At 45.7% G+C, this 23,030-nt stretch overlaps 1 protein-coding gene across 1 annotated transcript in view; it reads left to right on the forward strand.

Moving 5' to 3' along the window:
* l3mbtl1 (L3MBTL histone methyl-lysine binding protein 1) overlaps positions 1-18,611 on the forward strand; it is a gene marked incomplete at both ends in the record, with an annotated part of 63,585 nt that extends 44,974 nt beyond the window's left edge. The window contains 11 exons of the mRNA XM_084333556.1: positions 2,143-2,294; positions 4,297-4,373; positions 5,009-5,094; positions 5,483-5,593; positions 7,889-8,030; positions 8,647-8,743; positions 12,482-12,670; positions 16,249-16,298; positions 16,804-16,961; positions 18,241-18,303; positions 18,480-18,611. Coding sequence (XP_084189682.1) covers positions 2,143-2,294; positions 4,297-4,373; positions 5,009-5,094; positions 5,483-5,593; positions 7,889-8,030; positions 8,647-8,743; positions 12,482-12,670; positions 16,249-16,298; positions 16,804-16,961; positions 18,241-18,303; positions 18,480-18,611 — 1,257 coding nt within the window. The remainder of the gene's footprint in view (positions 1-2,142; positions 2,295-4,296; positions 4,374-5,008; positions 5,095-5,482; positions 5,594-7,888; positions 8,031-8,646; positions 8,744-12,481; positions 12,671-16,248; positions 16,299-16,803; positions 16,962-18,240; positions 18,304-18,479) is intronic.
* Between the last annotated feature and the right edge of the window lie 4,419 nt (positions 18,612-23,030).

The following is a 23,030-nucleotide window of genomic DNA, read 5'->3' on the forward strand; positions in this document are numbered from 1 at the left end:
CATTTGCAGTTCCTGTTCCGGTGTCCATTTCCAGTGCAAATGAAGCGTGGCGTTAGTATCGTTTCTAATGTTTCTAATGTAGACGGTTTCAAATTGACAACATAAACATTCTGTTTATCCATTTATTTGTCTGTCCGTACGTCCGACCGTCCATCTGTCTGTCTTGCCTGTCTGTCTGTCTGTCTGTCTGTCTGTCTGTCTGTCTGTCTGTCTGTCTGTCTGTCTGTCTGTCTGTCTGTCTGTCTGTCTGTCTGTCTGTCTGCCTGTCTGTCTGTCTGTCCATCTGTCCGTCTGTCCGTCTGTCTGTCTGTCTGTCTGTCTGTCTGTCTGTCTGTCTGTCTGTCTGTCTGTCTGTCTGTCTGTCTGTCTGTCTGTCTGTCTGTCTGTCTGTCTAAAAGGCTGTGGATGTGGATCAAACTTATAATTCTGACCCATGTGTCTGTCCCTCTCTCTCTACCCTCTCTCTCTTCCCTCTCTCTACCCTCTCTCTTCCCTCTCTCTCTTCCCTCTCTCTCTACCCTCTATCTCTTCCCTTTCTCTCTACCCTCTCTCTCTCTTCCCTCTCGCTCTACCCCTCTTCTCTCTCTACCCTCGCTCTCTTCTCTCTCTTCTCTCTCTACCCTCTCTTCTCTCTTTACCCTCGCTCTCTTCTCTCTCTCTACCCTCAATTCTCTCTCTCTACCCTCTCTCTACCCTCTCTCTACCCTCTCTCAATTCTCTCTCTCTACCCTCTCTCTCTTCTCTCTCTCTCTCTCTCTCTCCCTCTCTCTCTACCCTCTCTCTCTTCCCTTTCTCTCTACCCTCTCTCTCTTCCCTCTCTCTACCCTCTCTTCTCTCTCTACCCTCTCTCTTCTCTCTCTCTACCCTCTCTCAATTCTCTCTCTCTACCCTCTCTCTCTTCTCTCTCTTCTCTCTCTCTACCCTCTCTTCTCTCTTTACCCTCTCTCTTCTCTCTCTCTACCCTCTCTCAATTCTCTCTCTCTACCCTCTCTCTCTTCTCTCTCTCTTCTCTCTCTACCCTCTCTTTCTTCTCTCTCTTCTCTCTCTCTCTACCCTCTCTCTCTTCTCTCTCTCTTCTCTCTCTACCCTCGCTCTCTTCTCTCTCTCTTCTCTCTCTCTACCCTCTCTTCTCTCTTTACCCTCTCTCTTCTCTCTCTCTACCCTCTCTCAATTCTCTCTCTCTACCCTCTCTCTCTTCTCTCTCTCTTCTCTCTCTACCCTCTCTTCTCTCTCTACCCTCTCTCTCTACCCTCGCTCTCTTCTCTCTCTTCTCTCTCTCTACCCTCTCTTCTCTCTTTACCCTCTCTCTCTCTTCTCTCTCTACCCTCTCTTCTCTCTCTACCCTCTCTTTCTTCTCTCTCTTCTCTCTCTCTCTACCCTCTCTTCTCTCTTTACCCTCTCTCTCTCTTCTCTCTCTACCCTCTCTTCTCTCCTCTCTCTCTTTCTTCTCTCTCTTCTCTCTCTCTCTACCCTCTCTCTCTTCTCTCTCTCTTCTCTCTCTACCCTCTCTTCTCTCTCTACCCTCTCTCCTCTCTCTCTTCTCTCTTTCTTCTCTCTCTTCTCTCTCTCTCTTCTCTCTCTTCTCTCTCTACCCTCTCTTCTCTCCTCTCTCTCTTTCTTCTCTCTCTTCTCTCTCTCTCTACCCTCTCTCTCTTCTCTCTCTCTTCTCTCTCTACCCTCTCTTCTCTCTCTACCCTCTCTCTCTTCTCTTCTCTTCTCTTTCTTCTCTCTCTTCTCTCTCTCTCTACCCTCTCTTCTCTCTCTCCTCTCTCTCTTCTCTCTCTCTTCTCTCTCTACCCTCTCTTCTCTCTCTCTCTACCCTCTCTTCTCTCTCTCTTCTCTCTCTACCCTCTCTCTCTTCTCTCTCTCTTCTCTCTCTACCCTCTCTTCTCTCTCTACCCTCTCTCTCTTCTCTCTCTACCCTCTCTTCTCTCTCTACCCTCTCTCTCTTCTCTCTCTACCCTCTCTTCTCTCTCTCTTCTCTCTCTCTTCTCTCTCTTCTCTCTCTCTCTACCCTCTCTCTCTTCTCTCTCTCTTCTCTCTCTACCATCTCTTCTCTCTCTACCATCTCTTCTCTCCTCTCTCTCTTCTCTCTTTCTTCTCTCTCTTCTCTCTCTCTCTACCCTCTCTCTCCTCCGTCAGATGGACCTGCAGTGTGGCTTCCAGGTGGGCATGAAGTTGGAGGCGGTGGACCGTATGAACCCCTCCCTAATCTGCGTAGCGACCGTCACCGACGTGGTCGACTTCCGCTTCCTGGTTCACTTCGACAACTGGGACGACACGTACGACTACTGGTCAGTCTCTCTCCCAAGCTGCCCGTCTGTCCATCTGTCTGCCTGCCTGCCTGTCTGTCTGTCCATCTGTCTCTCTCCGAAGAACGTTAGAAGATTTTGTTGTTCTCAGTCTGTCTGTCTGTCTGTCTGTCTGTCTGTCTGTCTGTCTGTCTGTCTGTCTGTCTGTCTGTCTGTCTGTCTGTCTGTCTGTCTGTCTGTCTGTCTGTCTGTCTGTCTGTCTGTCTGTCTGTCTGTCTGTCTGTCTGTCTGTCTGTCTGTCTGTCTGTCTGTCTGTCTGTCTGTCTGTCTGTCTGTCTGTCTGTCTGTCTGTCTGTCTGTCTGTCTGTCTGTCTGTCTGTCTGTCTGTCTGTCTGTCTGTCTGTCTGTCTGTCTGTCCGTCTGTCTGTCTGTCTGCCTGTCCGTCTCCTAGTATCTAGGAGGGATACGCGGGAAGGGACATTTCCAAGAATGTATGTATTTACTCAGAGAGGTCGGAGGTCAGCGCGGCAGCCCTGGGGCAGCTCAGGGGCCTGTGGCTCAGTGCCGCTCTGTGCAGTAGCTGGTGTCGTTTTAAACGTGGATCAGTGTGAAACGTGGCTGGTTTGCCAAGGTGACACACTGCCGCCACTATTGTAAACGATAGAAAATGTACAAATTAAACATTACTGTTTAATCTAAACTAACGGGTTCAATATTAGCCATGTTACCATGCTGGCTAAGACATTTCCTTTTTTACAAGGATTAACAATACAATTTATTGTGCACTTTCATTCATTCACATTCTCTACACACACACTGTATTCGTATTAGAACACACACTGTTGACTAAATACACTTTATTTATGTATTATTTATTTACACTTTTTTAGCAACCACTTCACATTCACACAGTTAAACACATTCACACCTGGGAGCTGTCTCAAGGGAACAATGGCAGTAGTTGTTGAGGGTGGTGAGAATGTTGCTAGTTATTTTCCCCTGCACACGTTTTCCTGCTTGCTTCTCTGACTGAGATGACCTTTGAGATGACCTTTGAGATGACCTTTGAGACGACCTTTGAGATTACCTATGCCCTCGCTAAATGCAGTGTTGGGGAGAAGTTGTAGTTGAATGACTAGTTTAACCCTTTCACTACCACACTACAGACAGTTAACACTTTCCATACCACACTACAGACGGTTAACTGGTAGTGAAAGGGTTAACCTTATGTAGTGTGGTAGTGAAAGGTTAACCTTATGTAGTGTGATAGTGAAAGGTTAACCTTCTGTAGTGTGGTAGTGAAAGGGTTAACCTTCTGTCGTTTGGTAGTGAAAGGTTAACATTCTGTAGTGTGGTAGTGAAAGGGTTAACCTTCAGTAACGTGGTAGTGAAATGGTTAACCTTCTGTAGTGTGGTAGTGAAAGGGTTAACCCTCTGTAGTGTGGTAGTGAAAGGTTAACATTCTGTAGTGTGGTAGTGAAAGGGTTAACCTTCAGTAACGTGGTAGTGAAATGGTTAACCTTCTGTAGTGTGGTAGTGAAAGGGTTAACCCTCTGTAGTGTGGTAGTGAAAGGTTAACCTGTAGTGTGGTAGTGAAAGGGTTAACCCCAGTGATGCGTTGCTCATGGGACGAGGTTGCACTCCGTGCAACCAAAGTTTTGTGAGCAGAAGCGCGTGCTTTTTTTTTAGTAGTTACGATTTAGTAACTTTTTTTCATTGTGAGGTTGTGAGTTAGTAGTTTGGTAAACTACAGTTTCAGAGTAGTTTCCCAAACACCGCCTAAACACTGGCACTGCAGTTGAACTAAAAGAGGTGTTAATCCATCCTCTGGACACCAAGTCAATACCAACCGTGGAGATTGATGTCAGATCACGTCAACGCCTCTAAAACCTTACAGTTGAGCAACATTCCGCTGACATACATTGTTGTTTTGCTCTTTAAGTCATGTCTCTTCTGCCACCAGTGGTTGTGCTGTGTAGTGAGAGGTTGGATTTCTTTCCTCAGTGCGGAATGGTGATTGTTGCTGTCCGTCATCTTAATGCAGGTGTGATGCAAGCAGTCCGTACATTCACCCCATTGGTTGGTGCCAGGAGAGGAACCTCCAACTCACGCCACCCCAAGGTGACTGGTCGATTTTTCTCTTCTCAACACTTTTGTTTTCATACAATCTGACGAAGGCCGTTCTGGACGAAACATCACATCTTTAATAAAATATATTTAATATATATATATATATATATTGTATTTAAAAAGATATTATTTTCTAATAGTGATAGACTGTTGTACCTACATCGTTTTTTCTATGAGATCTGAAGGCAACACCTCATCTCTAGCTGCTGGAAGTTGGAACACAACCTTTCCAACTTAATATGTATATATTAAAAAAAATATGGAAATATATATTGTAGTCTTTACAATATGGATACTGTATTTTGAAGATAAGATAAGATATTCCTGGAGGGGGGATACAGGTATGGGCAGGGTAATATAGAAGACATAAATATAGGCAATAAAACTATAGTAAAGATAAAAATAAACAACATAATTAACTCTGTAAGTATACAGTATACGCAGGTGCAGTTAAGGTACTCTAACTGGCATGATATTATGTCATATGTCATATATGCTGTAGTTTTTGATATTGTGAAACCAATATGAATTTGATGTATTCATATTATTATCATTATGGTCACCCAGGCATATACTGATTCATGTATTATGATATATGTGTGTGTATTTGTGAACTGCTTTGGCAGGTTACCCAGAGCCAGGAGGCTTCTCCTGGTCCCGCTACCTGGATGAGACTGGTTCCTCCGCTGTGGCTGCTGACGCCTTCACAGTGGTGAGGAGACGGAACTAGAAGAGATGTTTTATTCACAACATAACCTGTGTGAGAGAGAGAGAGAGAGAGAGAGAGAGAGAGAGAATAAGGAAGAGAAGGGGAATGAGAGAAAGAGGAGAGAAGATAAGGAGGATGGGAAAATAACTGTTTTGTACTAATTTAACTACTGTATTTTGTAAACTGAAATGGTGTGGTTGAAAACGAGCTCCACTCTCTCCCTCTCACTCTTTCCCTCTCTCCCTTTCACTCACTCCCTCCTCTCTATCTTCTCTCTCGCTCTCTTTCCCTCTCACACTCACTCTCTCTCTCCCCCTCATTCTCTCTCTCTCCCCCCTTCATTCTCTCTCTCTCTATCCCTCTCTCTCTCTCTCTCTTGCTCTCTCTCCAGCGTGCGCCTCATGATTTCCTGCCCCAGTTGAAGTTGGAGGCAGTGGACAGGAGGAGTCCTGGTCTGATCAGAGTTGCTACAGTAGAGGAAGTAGAGACACACCGCATTAAGGTACACTGCTCTGTGCATGCGTGTGTGTGTGTGTGTGTGTGTGTGTGTGTGTGTGTGTGTGTGTGTGTGTGTGTGTGTGTGTGTGTGTGTGTGTGTGTGTGTGTGTGTGTGTGTGTGTGTGTGTGTGTGTGTGTGTGTGTGTGTGTGTGTGTGTGTGTGTGTGTGTGTGTGTGTGTGTGTGTGTGTGTGTGTGTGTGTGTGTGTGTGTGTGTGTGTGTGTGTGTGTGTGTGTGTGTGTGTGTGTGTGTGTGTGTGTGTGTGTGTGTGTGTGTGTGTGTGTGTGTGTGTGTGTGTGTGTGTGTGTGTGTGTGTGTGTGTGTGTGTGTGTGTGTGTGTGTGTGTGTGTGTGTGTGTGTGTGTGTGTGTGTGTGTGTGTGTGTGTGTGTGTGTGTGTGTGTGTGTGTGTGTGTGTGTGTGTGTGTGTGTGTGTGTGTGTGTGTGTGTGTGTGTGTGTGTGTGTGTGTGTGTGTGTGTGTGTGTGTGTGTGTGTGTGTGTGTGTGTGTGTGTGTGTGTGTGTGTGTGTGTGTGTGTGTGTGTGTGTGTGTGTGTGTGTGTGTGTGTGTGTGTGTGTGTGTGTGTGTGTGTGTGTGTGTGTGTGTGTGTGTGTGTGTGTGTGTGTGTGTGTGTGTGTGTGTGTGTGTGTGTGTGTGTGTGTGTGTGTGTGTGTGTGTGTGTGTGTGTGTGTGTGTGTGTGTGTGTGTGTGTGTGTGTGTGTGTGTGTGTGTGTGTGTGTGTGTGTGTGTGTGTGTGTGTGTGTGTGTGTGTGTGTGTGTGTGTGTGTGTGTGTGTGTGTGTGTGTGTGTGTGTGTGTGTGTGTGTGTGTGTGTGTGTGTGTGTGTGTGTGTGTGTGTGTGTGTGTGTGGGGTAGGGTGACCAGGTCAAAATGGTTCAGTCGCAGGACAGCAGCACTGCTTTTGCGGGACAATGCGGGACACGTAGGGGGGGGGGGGGGAGGGTGGCACAAAATGTATTGCTAATTAAAATTAAATAAATTTATTTATTATTTAAATGCCTATATATCATATTCGACGCAGACGGTAGGCTATATATAGCTCATTTAGTTATTAATCTTATTAAACTCACCTCCGGTTTTGGGGATATTAGCCTCCGGATTCTATTGCCCCCTTCCCTCTGGACAGTGTCCCGGCGATGTCCCCGTGTATTCTGTTATTATAACAAACCGACCCTCTGATTGATTCAGTTCTCAATAATAGTCGGGCCAGACTTGCTGTACAACTATGACGTCCCCCTCTCCTCCATGTCTGATGGTGAAGCTCCTGTCAGTGGCAGATCCTGCATTCTACCTTTTGGGGATCATCTGAAACGGTGTTCTGCGAAATTCTACTATACCTGCTGGCACGCATGGCGCACGCATTCGCATGACCCACAATCGTTCACACTACAATATCCTGCCACCTTGCTGACGAACGTCTTGTTGAGTCTTGTTGTTGATATATCTTAAACAATATCTTAAACATATGTTTTTCATTGCACCTTTTGAACTGTATATGCATGTAAATATTTGCATGTAATTGGCTTTGCAGCCGAATGTATTTGTAGATGATAAAATGTCGGTACACCTGTTGGAATTCGGAGTGAACTATAGGGTGACGTCACCCAGCTGTCCAAACATATAGGCGATTCGCGCTACGGCAGCAGTTCTCAGCAGAGTAGTAGAATTTCGCAGAACACCGGCTCGCCTGGACAGGTGACAGGCAGCGCGACTCGAGTGAGCTGCTCAGCAGCCTCGGCTGGAGATGCATCCTGCTGCAGGACCACAGCACCGACACTCTCAGGACCGTGACACTTTGCGGACCCACACTCTCCACTCAGCCATTGGGTGGGACGGTCACGTGACCCAAATCAGCCAATGGGAGCGAGGGTCTGGAGAGTGTGGGTCCGCAAAGTGTCGCGGTCCTAAATGTGTCGGTGCTGTGGTCCTGCAGATGGATACTATTGCTCGGCTGCGCAATGCATTGGTTTGTGACGTCGCCCGATTCTTTTATTTTAAATATAAGAGGGTATTGGAACGAGGCATTAAATTAACAACATTTAAAACATTTTTTAAATAATAATATTTGAAAGATTAAAAAAAAAAATATATATATATATATATATACAATTTTTTTTTTTTTTATCTTTGAATTGCAGGACATTGCTTTGTTGTTGCGGGACGCGGGACAAACGGCCCAATATCAGGACTGTCCCGCGAGTCGCGGGACAGGTGGTCACCCTAGTGTGTGTGTGTGCGTGCGTGCGTGCGTGTTAGTGTAACGTACCTCTGTCTCCCTCAGGTGCATTATGACGGGTGGAGTCATGTGTACGACGAGTGGATGGACTCAGACCACCCCGACATCCACCCAGTGGGGTGGTGTGAGACCACCGGCCACCCCCTCAAAGTGCCCCCCCGAGACTCCAAGACACAGCAACCACACGGTAATGACAGCATGACTCCTCCTGGTGTGATGGCCTGGGATCAGTTAACCTGCCGTGTTCAGTTCAAGAGCTGTTAAAAAAAAATGAAAATATTCATCTGAATCATAAAGGTCTTTATTGCCAAGTAGAGTATGTAACTCATGTTTAAAGTGAGTGTGTGCATGTGTATGTGTGTGCAATGAATGTAGAATGGATGGGTATGTATTGCACACACATCCACATGCACACACCAGCCACAAGGAGGTGCTAATCTTAGAAGTAGGCTGTGCCTTTGACCTGTACATGGACCAGGCTTTCCAGGACTAGTATATAAAATACCAACCATTGCTCGATGTGATAACCAGCTTTGTGTAGATTTAGTATACTCATATTCGGAAGTCTTGGCCATGTATATAAATGCACCATGACCGGTCTGAGAATTGCTGCAATGTCAAAGAGAAAAGCCAAACATATTGCCAAATATTGCTCTGCCTCAGCTATCATTGGCAGCTTAGCCGTGTGGAGAAGGAGGTGCTATTGTCTACCCTTAAGTGTTCAGTGCTGCTTGGCCCCGATATATTTTATATGTAATATAATTTGTGGAGCCAAATAAAGTATTCAAATGTGTTTCTCGCAGGTCCCAGGGAGTCCGTGGCCCCAGGCCAACCCAGCTACCCTTCCTCCTGTAAACCCAGCAACCACCCCAGGGCCAACAAGTACAGCTTCCACCACAGGTCAGCCTGCTCTGCTACACTGTGGGTCCAACCTGCCAGAGAACTGTCACTGGTGTAGGTAGGTAGCATTGCTACATGCCACTGGTGTAGGTAGGTAGCATTGCTACATGTCACTGGTGTAGGTAGGTAGCATTGCTACATGTCACCATCAGCGTATTTAGACCACTATCAGTGGGGCACTAGCCCCACTGATCAGTGTCTGTGCCCCACTGATCAGTGATCAAATAATTATTATAATATTTTTTACTTCGCTTTGAAATATTATAGTGAAATATTTTGCACTGTTGTTGCATTTATCTTGTTGAAATCCTCCAACAGGCTCTTTTTTGTAAGTTGACTGATTTGCACACCCCTATGACAGCTAATACATGGTACATCCCATGGTGCTCAGCTGTCAGCAGGCAGCTCTGCGCGCAGGCCAGCTGCCTCGCGCGTAGTTCACAGGTGCTGCATTGCATTCTGTCATGATGCACAGCTAAGAAATTCGGGCATTCCAGCCCTCGTGGACAGACTACTACGGGTTTGTGTGTCAGAAGGACCCTGCTGTGTGTACTTATGTTGAAGGCTTGTCAAACAAAGAGACAATCAAATCAAGGATAAAAGATATCCCCATGTCAGCTCGAAGTGTCGAGCGAAATGTCCAAAAATATCAGAGAACAGCAAACAGCTGGATTAAAAGATGCTCCGGTGTGCAGCTTAAAGCAAAACAGTGCCAGGGATCTCAGGTAGGCAGCGGTTTATTACACATGGCGCTGCAGCATGTTAACTTGAACATCTTTCTCTCTCTCCCTCTCTCCTCTCCCTCTCTCTCCTCTCTCTCTCCCTCTCCTCTCTCCTCTCTCTCTCTCTCTCTCTCTCTCTCCCTCTCCTCTCCTCTCCTCCTCTCCTCTCTCTCACCTCTCTCTCTCCTCTCCTCCTCTCCCTCTCTCTCTCCTCTCTCTCTCTCCTCTCCTCTCTCTCTCTCTCTCTCTCCTCTCTCTCTCTCTCCTCTCCTCTCTCTCTCTCTGGCCTTCCTCCAGTTAAACCTTGCGACGACTGAGCTGTGTTCTGGTCATGTGACACATATTTAATTGAGACCCTTTATTATTTCAATTTAGCTGGAAATACATTGATACATCATGTAACTTCCTCTACTGCAATGATGACGCAACATGTTCTTGATATTACTGATCGGATTTATTTCAGTCCGTACCGAACCGCTTTAATCCGCACTGTGAAAACTGTGAACACATACAGGAAATAGAATAAATCACAGATCAAACCATAACAACATACATACATATTATCTCTACTCTCGGAGTGGCACCGGTCTTTGCAATGTTGTTAACCCACTGAACTTAACCTACAAGCACATTACGGCCGTCAATCATTGATGCTTAGCAAGCCTTTAGCTAGCGCCCAAGCTACATGGCCGGGCCTACACATAAGACACACATTTACGACCCCAAACGTACCTTATTGGCTGCATGCAATACGAGAGGAAATTAGGGACTCTTGTGGCTGCTGGCTGCTTGTGGCTGTGGTGGCTACCCGAAAGGAAGTTGGCTCCGTCGACTCTCATTTATATAGCTGGCTGAGAGCGGTTCTAGAAGTTTCTGCCATGACATCATCAAGCATCACGAACGTTCCAGACTGTTCTAGCCTGTTCTAGCCGGTTCTACTATGACATCATACTTAAACACGGAGGCAGTTACACATCATTCAGTAACATTTTCAGAGCCTTATAACAAAAACATTATTACGGTCACCATTGTGACCAGTGGGATTCTTTTTACTCAAAATGTGAGTATTACCAAGTCACCATGTGTTCTTAAAACAATGACAATAAACATAGTTTTATTAGGTTGAAATAATGTGGTTGTGTACTTATTTTTTTTCTGTTAACTTATTATGGATTGAAAACTGAAAACCAAACAAAATGTGCTATATATAGCCTACCATCTGCGTCGAATATGAAATAAAGGCATCTAAATGATAAATTTTTTCTTTAAAAAAAACAAGCTCAATCAAAAGATTCTACATGATTCCAAAATAGTGAAGAAAATGACTTTAGGAAGAACAAAGGCAGAGGCTCTGGTCCTTGCTCCAAGGGCAGTGGGTGATGTTCTCAAGGCCTTAACATCAGACAAACCCCTCCCATTCTCCATACAGATGGATGCATCTAACCTAACCCTAACCCTAAAACCGAAATAAAGTAAAAAATAAAATAGTTACAAAATCTGCAATTTTTTTTTTTTTTTTTTTGGCTTTATTTTTTAGCGTTTATCGCTTTTCTGGTCAAGCATGACCGACAGAAACAGGTTGAAATGGGATGTAGAGCAGGGGAAGACATTCTGAGAAATGACGGCGGGTCCGGGAATCGAACTCGTGTCCCCCAGATCCGTGACGAGCACGGTTTTTCCCCGACGCAGAAATAGCGCCGAGATATGCGGTGAGCTACGGGAGCTCCCCAAATCTGCCCATTTTCATCCAAAAACCGGGCAAAATCGGCAAAAAGAAATCATATCCCTAGGTGCCCCCCTGTGCCCCACTACAGTGCTTGGTCTAAATACGCCCCTGCATGTCACTGGTGTAGGTAGGTAGCATTGCTACATGTCAGGTGCCTCTGGTCATTGTTTGGTCAAAATGATGGAAATATCATTGGTATCATAGTTTAAATTGTATTATACCATGGTAAAAAAGTGGTACCATGACGATACTTGATTTATACCATGGTAGCACCATTGTCAATTATATATACAGTGGTCTGTACCACTCAGTGGCTCAGGAGCTAGAGCTGCCGTCTGGTAATCGGAAGGTTCCCGGTTCTATTCCCACTCCTCCCCTAACTGCTCCCGATGAGCAAGTTGGCACCTTGCATGGTCGGTTCTATTCCCACTCCTCCCCTAACTGCTCCCGATGAGCAAGTTGGCACCTTGCATGGTCGCCAACAAAACAAAAAAACAAACCAAGGTTCTGTGGGTCCACAAAATCTGTCTCCCATTCATTGTCAATGGAGCAGCTCCAGACTTTACACCTTATGACATCACAAGTTTGATTCTTACTTGTCTGGTTTGCTTTGGGAGAGAGAGAGTAGCTCATGTTCACAGATATTGATTGAACTGAGTGGTAGAAAAACAAAAGTAATCTGTAAAATAATACAGTGAATTTCCTGTGATTTTTTATTTTTTTTACAGTATACTCTCTCTCTCTCCTTCCCTCCTCTCTCTCATTCCCTACTCTCTCCTTCCCCCCTCTCTCTGTCTCCTTCCCCCCTCTCCCCCCTCTCTCTCTCCTTCCCTCCTCTCTCTCTCCTCTCTCTCCTTCCCTACTCTCCGTATCCTTCCCCCCATCTCTCTCCTTCCATCCTCTCTCTGTCCCTCCTCTCTCTCTTCTTCCCTCCTCTCCTTCCCCCCTCTCTCTCCTCCCCCCTCTCTCTCCTTCCCTCCTCTCTCTCCGTCCCCTTCCCCCCCTCTCGAACCGTGGAAGTCTAATCCAGCACAAGAAGGTTTTGCGCACGCCTCAGCCATGGAGACGGATCTCCTGCCAGCTGGAGCCGTGCACCGATTTATGTATCGCACAGTGTAGCACACTGTCCTCAACGTTCAAACAAACGGATCTAGGAGAAGTGTTGGTTTGTGTGGTGCGGCTGATCAAAGGCTACGGCCACCGAGAACACACTTCCTAGATCAGAAAGGGGTGGGTTCTGTTGAGCTCTGTACTGATTGGTGGCCTGACCTCACTCTCTTCCTAAAACAGGAAGTGTCCGACCCCCGGGTGCGACGGCTCGGGCCACGTGACAGGTCGGTTCACAGCCCATCACTGCCTATCAGGCTGCCCATTGGCTGAGCGTAACCAGGGCAGGCTGAAAGCTGACCTATCAGATTCAGAGTCCAAGAGGAACCTGTTCTTTGGCCAGAGGACCAAAAAGACCCACCACCGCGGCAGGTAATGGTGTGTGTGTGTGTGTGTGTGTGCGTGTGCGTGTGCGTGTGTGTGTGCGTGTGTGTGCGTGTGTGTGTGCCTTTTACAACCCTTAATTCTCTAGTAACAATTTTAATTAAACCAGTTATGATTCCCGCATAAGGAACAACACAGTGTTTCATTGACTGGGAGGGAGAGGAGCACTTTAATTTAATTTCAAACCTTTATTCAAACTCGAAAGGCAACGGAGGTTTCCCTCATTTACTGTCACGTCGAGTTTACATACAGAAATAAGCACACAAAAAAAAGGCATATCAAATCACACAGCTGAATGCTACTGAAGCTAAGTCTGTAGTACCTCTTGAATTGTATAATCGTATTGCCTGGGTTATATGTGCAACAGAGGACCCAGCAGTGTGGGCCATTATGTTGACATCCCACATGACTTAAACCTTAAAGTGCTTTACATTAGTCAGGACATAGTGTATCTTGCATCTAGGGGGCGGAGACAAACTCCCAAGTGTCTTGGTTTAACTTTACGCCATTTGACTGGGTTGTCACAAGTTGTGTCTTCTTTTTTTTTATCCACTTTTTCTCCCCATTTACATTTTTTTCTCCCATCCCAATTTCGTATTTCCAATTCTTCCCTCCCCTGTCTTGAACGTTGCTAGACTATGCCTCCCACTGGTCGGCTGTAGTGAAGATAGAAGCCTTGCATCACGTGTCCCCTCCGGTACACGAGGAGGCAGCCTGTCGCATCTTTTCACCGCAGCAGCTCGAACTCTCAGTGGCGAGGAGTAACGCGTGGGAGGCTCACGCTGCCCCCGATACTTCCTGTTTCCGCCGCACCGGCGTCACCCAACCGACCTGTAGGAGTCGCTGTCCACAACGTCCGATCCCCACCCACCGGCTTTCCCACCCTCTAACACTGCCAATTGTGTTAGTATGACGGCCGGCCAAGCCGGTAGCAACGCAGAGAGCTGGGCTCGATACCAGCATCTCCTGCGTTAGTGGCGAGCGCCTTGCCCACTGCACCACTCAGCCGCCAAGTTGTGTCTCTTCTGAGTAGATTAGGACACTCTGCCTCATGGGGATACAGGTGTCAGTCTAGACACAAGCCTTGCTCAGTTGCAACTCATTGAAGGCAGAGACAATTAATACCCAAGGGTTTTGCAAAGAAGGTTCCTACTACAATGTTGGTGTCAATAGGCCATGAGGTGACGCCTGAAAAGTGTCTAAAAAATGATTTTCGTTCCCACGTCTGGGGACTACATGCTGAATGCATTTTTCCATAGAGAATACCATCATGGACATTGGGTTAAAAGTTCTCTGCAAGATATCCAGCCGAATTTTGTCAGCGGCCATACATGTATATGTATGGACATTACAAAAAAATATGTATTTTCAAAATTTGTTGGGAAGACAACATCTCTCTGAAATTGACATTTACACATGTACCTAAACATCAGGTCGTGGAACCACACACCACACCAATGGCATAATGGTTCAAAGTTCTATTGCTGCATCCGTGTCCGCAACAGCCAGACAGCCACTACAGAAAGGAGTTTCTTCCTTCAAAGCCCCCCCCCCCCCCTAGCATCCCCATAGAACAGTACCAACAGTCTAAAAGACAAGGGCCACAGAACTTACTTACTTACTTACTTACAACTTGCACAAAACTGTGCAAATGTTTCTAAGGAAACTGAGGATAGGGCTACATGGGATGATGACTCAGATGATAGTGGTGAGGATGATTAACATCAGTGTTGCCTGGGAAGTGTGGTGGTGGATGAGGGGTTGGGTGGTGGATGAGGGTGTGGACTGGGGTTGGGATGTATAGGGTGAGGGCATTAGGGTTATACAGTAGGTAGTGTGATTTGTTTGTATTTTTTAACCTGCATTCTATTTTGTTTTTAAATGGAAAATAAAAAGGTTAATGAGTAACTTATTCATTTGTAAAAAAGAAAAAGTGTTTACATTATTCCAAATTAAGGGGATGGTGTAGTGTTTTGATTGATTAACTATCTTGATAAAAAAGTGTGTGGGTCTATTATTTTTCTCATTATACTATCCACTGAACTGTTTTATGTGTACAACCTCAATCTTTAGAAAATTGTACCAGCATCTTTAATATTGCAGGTTGGGAATCACAAGGTAAAGCATTTTTGATACATACTGCATATCATAGTATAAATTCACTTTCAAAGTATACTAATGCACCAATATTTAACTCGGATGTTTAGGTACATGTGTAAATGTCAATTTCAGAGAGATTTTGTCTTCCCAACTAGTTTTAAATGTTTCCTTTTTTTGTCATTTCCATACATATACATTTATGGCCCCTGACAAAATTCGGCTGGATATCTTGCAGAGAACTTTTAACCCAATGTCCATGATGGTATTCTCTTTTTTTTTCTACTTTTTTCTCCCATTTTCAATTTTTCACCCATCCCAATTTCGTATCGTCCAATTCTACCCTCCCCTGTCTCGAACGCTGTTAGGCCATGCCTCCCACAAGCCGGCTGCAATGTGGACGAAGCCTTACATCACGTGTCCCCTCCGGTACTCGAGGAGGCAGCCGTCGCATCTTTTCACCTGCACAGCGCAATCTCTCAGCGTCGGGGGTCTGCGTGGGAGGGACACGCCGCCCCCGTCGCTTCCTGATTCTGCTGCGCAGGCGCACCAACCGACCTGTAGGAGTCGCTGTCCACAACGTCCGATCCCCACCCATCAGCTTTCCCACCCCTAACACTGCCAATTGTGTTAGTATGAACGACCAGCCAAGCTGATAGCAATGCAGAGAGCTGGGCTCGAACCCAGCGTCTTCCTGCATTGGTGGCGAGCGCCTTGCCCACTACACCACCTAGCCGCCCCATGATGGTATTCTCTATGGAAAAATGCATTCAGCATGTACAGTAGTCCCCAGACGTGGGAACGAAAATAATTTTCTAGACACTTTTCAGGCTTCACCTTATGGCCTATTGACAGCATGACGCGTAGAAATGCATGGCCTCGAGAGCATACTCTGCTGTCTCTTTAAGATTTCCGCATCAACTGCTCTGTTTGTTTTTTACTACTTTTGCATAATTAAACTATAAAAGAAATCCACGTCTTGACTAGAACTCAATTAGTTGTCCCCCTCTTTTCAAGAGGATCTGAGCACGGTCAGATTCCCAACACAATGTACACGAAACAATTGGGATTCGTCTTTCTGCATTACGCATATCCCTACTAGTTACATGTACGTTACACACAGTCCCCCCACACGCGTGAATTTCTCTAGAGATGGATCACAGCACAGGGTCACCACAGGTCAGCACCTCTGGAGCAGTTTGGGGGTGTGGTGCCTTGCTCAAGGGCAGCGAAGGTGAGCACCGTAGATGTAATACGAGCCACCCTCCAGTCACACCAGCTGGAATACACCCTCCTGTCTGTGCCGGGGATCGAACCAGCAACCTTATGGTTACATTTAGGCCATCCTGCCTCCCCTACCGTGTACCATGTGTGTGTGTGTGTGCGTGTGTGTGTGTGTGTCCATACCATAGCCTTCTGTTTCTCCTTACACATCACTCCATTCATACTTCCTGTCTGTTCTCTTTCAGGATTGGTCGCCCCCCAAAATACAGGAAGAACCAGCAGAGAGGATACCAGAGTACGTCTCGCATGCCACACCTGTGCTTCCTGTATGTTCCTGTATCGTGTGTGGATGTATGAACGTGTACAGTTTGGTGGGGAATAAGAGGATCAGAAACCTTTTACATAATCTGTATCAACAGGGGGGGGGCGACAGTGGCTCGGGAGGTAGAGCAGTCGTCTGGTAATCCGGAGGTTCCCGGTTCGATTCCCTCTCCTCCCGGGCAGAGTGTCGAGGTGTCCTTGAGCAAGACACTTAAACCCCTAATTGCTCCCGATGAGCAGGTTGTAACCTTCCATGGTCGCCTCCACCATCGGTGTGTGAATGTGTGAGTGAATGGGTAAAATGTGAGTAACAAATTGTAAAGCGCTTTGGATAAAAGCACTATATAAATGCAGCCATTTACCATTGATGTACTGAAAATGTACTACACACACACACACACACACACACACACACACACACACACACACGGCATCAACTCTCATTTCAACACATGATTGTGTGTTTCCTCCCGAACCAGACATGTCCTCGGAGGGTGTGTATCCGTCCCTGTTCATGTCGGCTCTGAGTGGCCAATCGGATCGCACGCTGTCTCTGTGTTGGGAGCAGCACTGTAAGCTGCTGCCGGGAGTCCAGGGCATTCACGCCAGCCAGGTGGCAGCATGGAGTGTGGAGGAGGTGAGAGACGCTCTGACCCCATGCTGGGGCACCACGCTGGGGCACCACACTGGGGCACCACGGCGTTACTGTCACCCAGGGCTGGGGCACCATGTCGTTACTGTCACCCAGGGCTGGGGCACCACGCTGGGGCACCACAGCGTTACTGTCACCCAGGGCTGGGGCACCACGGCGTTACTGTCACCCAGGGCTGGGGCACCACGGCGTTACTGTCACCCAGGGCTGGGGCACCACGCTGGGGCACCATGGCGTTACTGTCACCCAGGGCTGGGGCACCACGCTGGGGCACCATGGCGTTACTGTCACCCAGGGCTGGGGCACCATGGCGTTACTGTCACCCAGGGCTGGGGCACCACGCTGGGGCACCATGGCGTTACTGTCACCCAGGGCTGGGGCACCACGCTGGGGCACCATGGCGTTACTGTCACCCAGGGCTGGGGCACCACGCTGGGGCACCATGGCGTTACTGTCACCCAGGGCTGGGGGACGTTTGAAAAGGTTCCATAGCGGTGCCAACACTGATACCCGGGATTCAACACCGATAGAGAGAGAGGGGGGGAGGAGAGAGAGGAGGGAAGGAGAGAGAGAGAGAGAGAGAGAGGAGGGAAGGAGAGAGGGGGAAGGAGATGGAGAGAGGAGGGAAGGATAGAGGGGGGAAGAGAGAGAGGGGGGAGGAGATGAGGGAAGAAGGGAGAGAGAGGGGGGAAGGAGACAGAGAGAGGAGGGAGGAGAGAGGGGGGAAGGAGAGGAGGGAAGAAGAGAGAGAGAGAGGAGGGATGGAGAGAGAGGAGGGAAGGAGAGAGAGGGGGAAGGAGATGGAGAGAGTAGGGAAGGAGAGAGGGGGGAAGGAGAGAGAGAGAGAGGAGGGAAGGAGAGAGGAGGGAAGGAGATGGAGAGAGGAGGGAAGGAGAGAGAGGGGGGAAGGAGAGGAGGGAAGAAGAGAGAGAGAGGGGAGTGTCATGGTTTCTCCATAGAGCCCTGTAATACTTTCTTAGCGCAGGTCCGGGGCAACTTAGTCACATGACTCAGTTAGTGTAACTGATTGGCTCGAACACGGTATGTTTGTATACAGCGAACAGGTCTATTGGCTGATGAGATTAACTAATTGGTGTTGAAATTTGATACCACACATTTCAATACCACAGCATTTTTCCATACTCTATAGTATTGAAGCAATTTGATCGATACCATGAAAGTATTGAATTTCGATACCCTTACAACTTTTCCATGTAGCCATCAGTGTGATATTTGTGTCATAACACATGTACGTGTGTTCCAGGTCTTTGAGTTTGTCCAGAATCTGACCGGCTGTGAAGAACAGGCTCGTCTCTTCAAAGAAGAGGTGGGAGCATTTGTCAGCCTGCGCTCATAGATTATGTGCAGTTTTACGATAAAGATATTAATGAAAATCTACTGACTACCATATTGTATTATATCCTATCATATCTGTTTCACAGGTTCACTATGGAAATTGTGGTTTTGTTCTTAAAAAGTGACTTTGCTCAATTATTTTTCCAGATGATTGACGGGGAGGCCTTCCTATTGCTGACCCAGACCGACATCGTCAAGATCATGAGCATCAAGCTAGGTCCCGCCCTCAAGATCTCCAACGCCATTTTGATGTTCAAGAGCATTGACGAGGGACTCTAATGATCCCACCCACTCACCTGGCCCAGCGGGCCAATCATCTTGTGCCAAATTCGTCCGCCCCCCCCCCCCCCCCACACACAACCCCTTTCATGTGTTTGGTGTCCTTTACCCATCAGAGAGAGAGGGTGGAGGGGGGAAGAAGAGATCTGTCAACACTGACCTGTGAAAATAGAGATTTCCCATTTGGACCAAATCCTGTTGAAACCTATTGAAAATGATGCAACTCCTGTTAACGATGACTTCAAAAGTAAGGAAGACATCCTGGAAATAAGGGACTGGTGGCAACAATCACAGAATTATACAGAGTTATAAAGTTAATAGAAAACTAGAATTATGTTATAGGCAATGGGAGGGAGCTAGAGGAGGGAAGGAGAAAGAGGGGGAGGAGGGTGCATCACAAGAAGAATGGATGATGAAAACAATCACACCAAAAACATTTTAAATTTAGATGGAAATCCTGAATTAATTCAAGGTTTTTAGAAAAGAAAAAGGTCACGTTTCCCTGACAACAATGTGGAAATGAAGAACGATGACATGCAGTGCAGGAACCGAGGAAAGGAAAGAGATAACAGGAATAGAATATAAAAAAGGGGGAAACTATTTCACATGGGTTGCTTTTGTTTGTGCTATTTTGCATCCCTGATTGAACAGAGCACTCAGTAAGCAGGGATGCAAAATGGCAGCAGATGTAGGCGTTGGCATCAAGTGAAGGTAAAGGGGAGTTTAGGACCAAAATAGAATTCATCATTCATTTTCATGAAATGAAAATGTAGATGTGTCATAGATGGGTAAAAGCAGCTACAGCTAATACAATTAATATTGGGTCTGTTCCATTTAGCTATGTTGGTGTACTGTTTAGTAAGGCAGCAAGGACAGTCAAAACTGCTTAAAGGAACATGCAAACCTTATGGGAAGACAAGAAGATAGATACCAATGTCCTCTCTGTGCGTTCACTAGAAAGTTATCTGGCTGCAAGCTAGCATAGCTTAGCACAAATTAATGGAAGTCGATATGGACCACTAGCCTAACTTAAAACCCCTTGGAGAGGTGTTTTTCACCAACAGCTAGGCTAGCTGGTCCATATCCGCTTCTATTCATGTGTGCTAAACTAGACTAGCTTGCAGCCGGATACCTTTCTACTGAACACACAGAGAGGAAGTTGGTATCTACAGTATCATCTTGTCGGACTCTGGAGAAGATGGTAAGCACATTTCCCATAATGTTGGTGTGTTCCTTAAGTGGAATGTAACCTGTCAGCTGACGAAACAACAACAGCAATGTCAGACAACAGGACAAAACGTTCCGGTTCATCTCTTCGTCGACCGTTCATTTCCAGCATGGACAACAGCAGTTCAGTAACGTTAGCGGTTTGATTTTGTGTCATTCGTCGGCCTCTGTGGTTATGCCAACTCTTGCACTCGGTAGCCAGTGTCTGTGTTCTGAAATCTCCTCAACAATATTGCTGACGGCTCAGGGAGGCTGGCCGGCACAAGCAACAGGAACAAAGATATTGAAAAGTTTATGACCGGCCCTGTGTGCCGTTCGAGTTTTTCGAGCGGACGCAAACTGTGACTGGTGCCAGGCTGTGGTGTTTGTTTTCACCCATCTATGACAACTTCCTGTGAGATGGACTGGAAGGAAGGAAATGTCGGAGGAGGAGTTAAATGCAGTAGACAGAGGACTGGTCAGTGAAGCGCGGTACTTACAGCTTCACAGTATGTGCAATAAAATAAGTAAAAACAGAGACACTGTATTCACTAATGCTGTAGATTACAGCTTTAGTTTTTCTGTTATTACTCTGTAAAGATTACACAGTGACACAATATTACTCTGCTACATGTGGCTACATGTTGTCAGAGGTGGATAAGTGGGGGGGGGGGGGATAGACAACCCAGGGCCCCAAGCTGGGAGAGGGCCCTCAGAGGATTCTGGACCTTTTTACTTTTAAAAGTTCAAAAAGGGGGGGTTTCCTCTGCTGGCTATTGCAGACTTAAGCTAAATTGTCCCTTTTATGACAGATATTAAACATAGGGCACATTTTTTAGGTGTGGTAATAACAGTGCTTCCCTTATTTCCACTGGATGTGCCTTTATAATCGTTAAGTCAATGAATTTGTAAGGTGATTGTCTGGAGGTGCGTGCGTATGAGTCGTGGATGGGGATGGGGAGGGGGGGGCCAGAGGCGCACAGATGTGCACAGCGCTTAGAATTTATTGCTACGCCCCTGTTGGATTATTCCTTGAGAAAAGTAAACCATTACAGATAGAGAAAATGAATGCCCATTTCCTCTCTCTCCTTTCAGTGTTAGCAGTGTCTGTTTAAGACCTCATTATTGACCACATGTTATATTAGTTACTGTGTAATTACATAGTAATGACAGAAACGAAGTAACTGTAATTTAAAGGGTTAGCCTGTATTTTCTATTTGAGTGGGAGAAATGCATGTAATTGTGCCACGTTTTAAGTTTTATCTATATGCAAAATATATGAAATTATATTTTCTAAAGTGTAATTCTAAATAGCCTAGTTGAAATTAACACTGTACTGAGATGTTGGCACAATAATGAAATCCAGGTGGATTTTACACTGATGTTCCCATAGTTGGCCACTAGAGAGTGCAAATATCCACATTTTAGCACTATAAACATGGATTCAAAACCACGGCTTAGTTTATGTGACATAGTCAAAATGAAACCCTGTGCAGAAACTGACCATGGTTTCAAATCTAGATCTTAGCTAGTTCATTTATGTGACGGAGTCATAATTCCTTTTCCAAAACTTGGGTCTTCAAAATGTTTACATTTTATGTCAGAAAATGTAGTCAAAAGCAATTCCACACAAGAGAGAACTTTGGTCGAATTGCTTACATGTATTTATTTAATATGACTATGAGATTATGAAAGGTATTTTAACAGAATGTTTCAAGGGCTTCTGGGAATCTAGAATATTACTTATTAATGTGTGTCTCTCTGGTGGGCTTTGTGTGTGTGTGTGTGTGTGTCCGTCAAGATAATCTTGGGTCACAAATGTCATTCAAACCATATGAATTAATAAATGTCCAAAGCTGTTTTCGTCTGGATTGATTTGGGTTTCTATGTTTTGTTTGGCCAATGTGCATCTTCGCGTGTGTGTGTGTGTGTGTGTGTGTGTGTGTGTGTGTGTGTGTGTGTGTGTGTGTGTGCGTGCGTGCGTGCGTGCGTGCGTGCGTGTGTGTGTGTGTGTGTGTGTGTGTGTGAGTGAGAGAGAGAGAGAGAGAGAGAGAGAGAGAGAGAGAGAGAGAGAGAGAGAGAGAGAGAGAGAGAGAGAGAGAGAGAGAGAGTGATTATCATGTAGCCTTCTGGTGCTTATGATGCTTTTATCTTTAAAGTGGTAATCTGCAAGGTCCTCATTTTTGTTCATTTTGGTGACATCTATTGGTGATAAGTGATCATTTCTGCTGTGTTTTTACACTATTGTCTTGTTATCCATCTTGAGAACTCATGCTAACTACTGAGTTAGCCTTCTATTCATTCATGTTAACTACTGAGTTAGTCTTCTATTCATTCATGTTAACTACTGAGTTAGCCTTCTATTCAGTCATGTTAACTACTGACTTAGTCTTAAATTAATTCATGTTAACTACTGAGTTAGTCTTCTATTCATTCATGTTAACTACTGAGTTAGCCTTCTATTCAGTCATGTTAACTACTGACTTAGTTTTCTATTCAGTCATGTTAACTACTGACTTAGTCTTCTATTCAGTCATGTTAACTACTGACTTAGTCTTCTATTCAGTCATGTTAACTACTGAGTTAGGCTTCTATTCATTCATGTTAACTATTGAGTTAGTCTTCTATTCATTCATGTTAACTACTGAGTTAGTCTATTCATTCCAAACAAACTGCTGTCACTGCTGGTGATCACATCACTTCCTGTGTGCCTGGTGATCACATCACTTCCTGTGTGCCTGGTGATCACATCACTTCCTGTGTGCCTGGTGATCACATCACTTCCTGTGTGCCTGGTGATTTTCCCTCCCGGGAATGTCCCAGACACCACTGTTTAGATTAGAACAAGCTAATGTAAAAGCGGTCGTGAACCGGGTATAGGTAGAATAATTTTTTTTTTTTACATTTAGTCATTTAGCTGACTCTTTTATCCAAAGCGACTTACAAGTCCGACTTAACAGGTCAGCAGGAAGGGTACAACTCTTTCAGCTGAGTAACAATGTTCATCAAACAGTGTTGACACTTAGTTGCTGCAGTGTTGAGTGCATAGTAGTAGAGACATATTAGTATAGTAGGTAGTAATATAGGCAAGGACGATTATTTAGTGGAGTGCATGATAGTAGAAGACAGTAAGAAGGTTCGTTTTTTTTATTTTTTTCATTTCAGAATCACTATTGTGTTACAACAATAGGTGATAGAGAGTGGCAAAATACG

The sequence above is a fragment of the Notolepis coatsorum genome (assembly GCF_963971535.1).
Source record: "Notolepis coatsorum genome assembly, chromosome: 17".
NCBI lineage: Eukaryota > Metazoa > Chordata > Actinopteri > Aulopiformes > Paralepididae > Notolepis > Notolepis coatsorum.